The sequence below is a fragment of the Bactrocera tryoni genome, chromosome 1, assembly GCF_016617805.1.
Source record: "Bactrocera tryoni isolate S06 chromosome 1, CSIRO_BtryS06_freeze2, whole genome shotgun sequence".
Classification (NCBI taxonomy): domain Eukaryota; kingdom Metazoa; phylum Arthropoda; class Insecta; order Diptera; family Tephritidae; genus Bactrocera; species Bactrocera tryoni.
Window position 1 is genome coordinate 70663508 of NC_052499.1, and position 6000 is coordinate 70669507.

General features: G+C 42.3%; 1 protein-coding gene across 10 annotated transcripts in view; it reads left to right on the top strand.

The window, feature by feature from the left end:
- LOC120766484 (peripheral plasma membrane protein CASK) overlaps nt 1-6000 on the top strand; it is a 90790-nt gene that overhangs the window by 18131 nt on the left and 66659 nt on the right. Inside the window, exon 1 of one of the 10 annotated variants that reach the window (XM_040092038.1) lies at nt 250-2512. The exons of the other annotated variants lie outside the window; for them this stretch is intronic. Coding sequence (XP_039947972.1) covers nt 2384-2512 — 129 coding nt within the window. The 5' untranslated portion in view covers nt 250-2383. Of the gene's footprint in view, nt 1-249; nt 2513-6000 lie in introns of those variants that run through there. 10 annotated transcript variants of the gene reach the window in all.

Below are 6000 nucleotides of genomic sequence, written 5' to 3' on the forward strand. Positions count from 1 at the left end.
CTCTGGCTGCCGCCACTTTCATGGTGTATGCATCTCGAGATTTACAGTAACAAATCCGAGGCATTTAGTTTACGCTCAATCCGCTAGGGGGGCGCACCAGCACTAGCACCAGCGCGCGTTTTGGCATATTTTTCCGCGCTGCCTACTCCGCAGCGCTCAGCACGGCGCGGCGCTTGTCGTGTACATACACAGTCGCGTGCAATTTGTTTTTCCAAGCAGTTGTGATGGAGGCGCCGAGCCGAGCCGGAGCGCAATGGTGTCAGCACCAGCACCAGCAGCAGTTGTGGATCTGGTATGCGAGCGCGCGCGCGGTTTCAACTTCTTTGGCTGCTGCATTTGCCACCGAATCTTCGGTCTGAGTTAGAACTTCCGCCACACTTGCGTGTAGAACAATATCCCGTTTTTTTGTTTGTCTTCTTGGTGTTTTTTTTTTTCACTCGCTATGTGCTCGTATGTGTGTGACTACGCTGAACGGATACGAATCCGGATCTAGGCATTTTGGTTTGATTTATTTGACATTCGTTAAGTCACGTGGAAAAATAAAAGCCCCGTTAATGATATTTATGCAGCAGTAGTGGAGGCCGCACTCGCCAAGTGGCGTAGCATACCATTAGCATACGCTTGCAACACGCGAGGTGTGCGTCCGCCGTCCATCATCGGCCGACTAACCAACTAACAAGCATTTCGCCTGGCCGACATATTGACAAGAGTTGGAACAGCTGCTCGTTACCCTGATCCATGTCCGTGCGCGACCGCGTAAACAGGGCGGACACGCAGCCGAACCGCGCCACTTACATTGTGGACAAGTGTGATTTGTGGCTGTGGCGTTGCCGTTTGTGCCGGTCATTGTGTGCGTTTGGGACACTGTAGCATATGCTTCGTTAGCTCAGACTTTATGCAAAATTAAACCCTCATCAAATTGAATTCATACAAAGAAAATAATTGAGCATACAAAAAAACAAGAAAAAAAACGGAAAAAGTACACGAAGAAGCAATCGAACAAAGCGCAAACGATAAAACAATAAACGTCACTGTGTGCTTAGTGTCAATAGGGAATACGCAATGGGCCTAATGCCGTCGCGCCGCCAACAACGCCACCAGCCACCAGCGCGCTAGGGTACGCTAATGAAAAGTGCCAAAAAAACGCCAGCGTCTGTGCGTTGTCGCGGTGAGCGGCGAGCGGTGAGCGTCGCACCAAATTTCGTTGATAACTGCTGACCTAATTTGTATGTAATCAGCGCCAAGCATACACACAACGACAGCGCCTGCAGTAGCGTAAGCGCCAACCTCATTGCAAGACACTGAGCAAAGCTGGGCAGTACTCGCCGGTCCGCAACTACGTGCCAATTACATATGAAACTTATAGGAATCGAAAATTTCGTGCTTGACGCCGCGCGCTCGGTGACGCGTTCCATAAAACAACAACGCCGCGCGCGCCGCCATCCCGCAATACAGTGCGCCATGGCGTATGCGTGACCAGCGACACTGATGGCGCTCCGAAATCCGAAATTTTTTGGCGGCAAAAACTACAAGTAACCAATCATTGAGTGCCAAACTAATTTTCCTTTCACCAAACTTGATCATTGCAAGTGCCATTATTACCATTGTGATTGCTGCTGTTGGCTCTACGTTATTGTTATTGTTGCGCTACGCAAAGAAGCACATAAAAATTAATAGTTAATAGATACATATGCACATATATATACACATATATACAAATATATATACAGACCATGTTTTAATTGAGTGTTCAGTGCACGTTTCGTTCCAAAACTGGGTGTTGATTGCAGCTGTTGTTGCTGGCGTTAGTGTGTTGTGCGGCGGCAAATGGATATGCTGTGATGCCTTCAAGGAAGCTCAACCGTTATTGCTGCTGCTAGGCGATGACGCCACCACCACCACCACCACCATGACATTTGTGACAAGCCCCGGGCGAAAGTAATGTTAGCAATTATCGACGAATCGTGTTCTGTGAATTGATAACCCAAGTGTGAAAAATAAAAAAAAAACACAAAAATACAATAACAACAATGCCGAGAGCAGAACGATTGATTTAAAATTAAAATCCAAATAGAAACGCGCTGCCATGTCGCGCGCGCGCTTCCTTGTGTGTGAGCTATTTAACGTGACACCAATATTTTATGGTGGTGCCAAGGGATAAGCGTCGCATGAAGAGCACTTACCGACACCACAGACACACCGCGACCTCTGAAACCTCTTCCACCAAGACCACCAACACCACCACCATCAGCTTCAGACTTACCTACTTGCTTGCTTACATACATATGTACCTAAAAGCATACGAATACGTACCAGTCGCAGTACCAATCGCAATTGCACAGTGTATATGTACGTGTATAGGTGGGCGTCGAACGATTTTTGAATGGATGAGGAGGAAAATTTGTATGATTCATCATCGTCAGGATCGATTGTTTTCCAGTGGATTGGCTTAGAGACGGCCGACCAGCTGCCACCATACATAATGCGCTACTACAATAATTTGCATCACCAGGTATGTACGTGCAACACACACAAACACACCCTTGTATATACTTGTCTATATAGAGTGAGTCTAGAATTTGTGTACTGTCATGTACTTAGCTGCAGAGATTTTTGTTTCTTTCGCTTCGTATATGGATTGCTGGAAATTTGAATGTAATGGTCAAAAATTTGTATTTTTGTAATTTTGCTGTGTAAGCTCTGGTTGGTCCGTGTGCGCCACACCACGTCCTATTTCAATTTTAGTGCACGAGTAGCTTGCTGTTTTAGCTAGTTGGAAATGGCCGGCTACAAAGGCGATTAAGGGCTTAGCAATAAGCCGAACGAGTAGATCATAAAACAAAAGAAAACAAAAGGAAAAAATATGATGCTGAAAAGCTTTTTCATTTCTCATTTGTATCATTAGCGTGTGCCCAATAACTGCTAGCTGTTTGTTGTTGTTTTTTTTTCGTTAGGAAGTGTTTGTTGAGTGCTGCCAAATTTGTGTTAGCATTGTACTTGCTAAGTTAGAAAATGGACAGTGGGAATTTATGAGTTCTTTTTTTCTTTTTTTGGCCAGCAATTGTGAGCTCAGAATGGAAGCAAAAAATAGCAAAATTAAATCCGCTAAAGGTAGCAAAACTTGGCTTTTAAGTGCTTGCAACTTTTTACCGTGTGTTTCGGGAGTAAATCAGCATGTCGACGCTTTAATTAAGCAGCCAAGAAGTTGCAACTGAGTTTATAACTGTAATTTTGAAGTACATGCTTTGCAAGATAGAAGTTTTTGCCATGCTCAGAAAATAAATTTTGCAAGTCAAAGCTTTCAGCGGCTGTAATAATTTATTTTGACTAGAAATCCTTAAACTATGCGCACAGAGCAGTTTAAAGAAGAAACTGCTTTAACTCATTAACAAAGGCGTTAGATAAAGTCAGGTTGTATAGTGGTAAAACCGGTAGTACTCTTTATCGTCTCTGACGGGAGGCGAGAAGGTTGTCCACAACGGATACCGTTATAGGGATCCGACACATTGTAATGTAAACATTGGTCGTCGAAGTGTCATTTGTTGTTGTTGTCATTCATGTTTGGTCCCACGAATTAGCAGGAAAGGGTTGGTCAATCATTATTGTTGTAGCGGCAGAAAACGTTATTGAAGTAATTTCGAGTCATGGTACCGAGTTGACAGTCCTTGGCCGGTTAAAAATCCAGGTCCGTGGCGGTTACTTAGACCCGACTGCCGTTGGAACGATTGGTTGGTCACTCGTCCACAGAGCCGACCTCGCCCAAGCATCGGAAAAGACTGTTCGCCAACAGTACGGGTGCCTCAACACCTTACTTTGGTGAGGTGTTGGTGCGGTTATCCTCACACTTCCCACAAGTTCCGGTAAGCTTAAAACAGAAGGTTTATTCATTCATGTCACCATATTGTGTGAATTATGAGGTTTCCTTCTTAGCTCGTAAGAGTAATGTCCGTTCCCATTTGGGATGCGTCCATTACTATTACTTAAGGGGGAGCCTGCTTTAGAAGCTTCAAAAAATCGATTTTTTTTTTTGCTTAAATCTCTTTAAAATGTATCATGCCCCCAAAGTTATAGATTGGAATTCGAAATATTGTCGAAGCTAGAAAGGAAATATGTAGTGACCGAGCGTCTAGCAGATATATTAGCGCTTTGCCCAAGCGAAAACTTTGACGCGCGATTTGTCGGTTCTTCATTTTTACGATTTTTCTTAATTGGAGGGCAGGATAGAAAAAGAACTAAACGTCGTATGGAATTGGGCAAAGTTTATTATCTTTGGCATGAAATTATCTTCTATTTAAACTAAAAAAAAACTATAAAAGTCAAGTTTGAACATATTTTTAAACATAAAGTAAAATTTGTTTGGTGTTTTAAAAAAATTTGTAAAATTGTTAACTTTTTTTGGAATTTTTATAATTTAACTAGAAGATAAATTATTAAAAAATATGAATCTCTTCGAACTTTTTGTTTCCGATAGAAATTGCGACCTGCATCCTGCACGCCGTCCGACAAATGCACATGCGTGATGCATCGGGCAATTGCTTGCCAAAGGCAGAATATCAAAGATTTCGTATCCAAAAAAATGTATGAAGGATGTTTAAATGTATAATTATAAACCCTAGAAATTTCGCTTTAATCAATTATTTCTTTCCCTCCCAGAAAAATCCCCAAAAAAATCGATTTTTTGAAGCCCATTAAGCCTATTCCCCACGGCAAGGCGAGCAACGCTGAAGGGGTATACTCATATCAAATATGCCACGTTTGTACCGTCCACAAGATAATGTCGAAATCAGCCTGTTGACTTAAGTTGATTTAACCAAGTTTGTCTCTACCTGTCTAAATAGCACTTCAGTTTTTGAGATAACGCTCTGAAATATTGCACTTATCCCTTTCTACCCAAGAAGCTGCTAATTTGTCGGAATCGCCGATATGCGACTCCTATACCATATAGCTGTCATATACAAACTGACTAAACAAGATCAAGTTCTTTTTTGGAAAACTGTTTTATTTGACAAGATATTTCCATGAAATTTGACATAATTTATTGTCTATGGCAAAGCTATAGTTTTCGATCATTCAGATAGCACAACAATGCCAGCTGTCTTACAAACTGAACGACCAAAATAATATAAAGAACTTTTTACATCTTGTTTTGCTCAAGGGTGATCCACTTCGAGGTTACTTACTTTTCTAAAGAGAAAACACAAACTTTTTTCCGTCTACTGGTACTTTTGGACTAGTAACTGCCGATGACATCCGTGATATTTTGCTTCAAGGCTGAATCGAAGCGGGATATTCTGCATAGACTTTAGACTTTACATAGTGCCACAGGAAAAAGTCTAACGGTGTGATATCGCACGAACTTGGTTGCCAATCAACCGTACCAAACCTTAAATTATCTGCTCAATAAATCCGTTGATTGATGCGATGTGTGGGAATTGGCGCCGTCTTGTTGAAACCAAATGTCGCCGAGATCACGAGCTTCAATTTCAGGCATTAAAAAATCGCTTATCATGGCGACCGTTACCATTGACGGTTACGTTCTCACTGATGTAATATGGACCAATAATTCCAACGGCCCACAAATTACACCAAACCGTTGATTTTTATGGATGAAATGGCAGCTCTTGAAAGTCTTCAGGTTGATCTTCGTCCCAAATGCGGAAATTTTGCTTCTCTACAAACCCATTAAGCCAGAAATGAGCCTCAACCTTGAACAAAATTTGGTTAAAAAATTCAAATCTTGTAACTTTTCAAGAGCTCATAGAGCTAAGCGGTGTTGCTTGGGAAGGTCGAGCGACTACAGTTCTTGCACAAGTACGCTTAAAATTTAAGATCTCGACGTAAAATGCCCCAATGCTTTTAATACGTCAGTTCGAGTTGCTGCAAATGGCGCCGAATCGACTTTCCACGGTCTCCGTGTACACTCTATAGCATGACAGCGTGACACGACTCACGCGTGATCTGTCAAAAAATACTGTTGAAAAAATCACCTCTACTTGGATC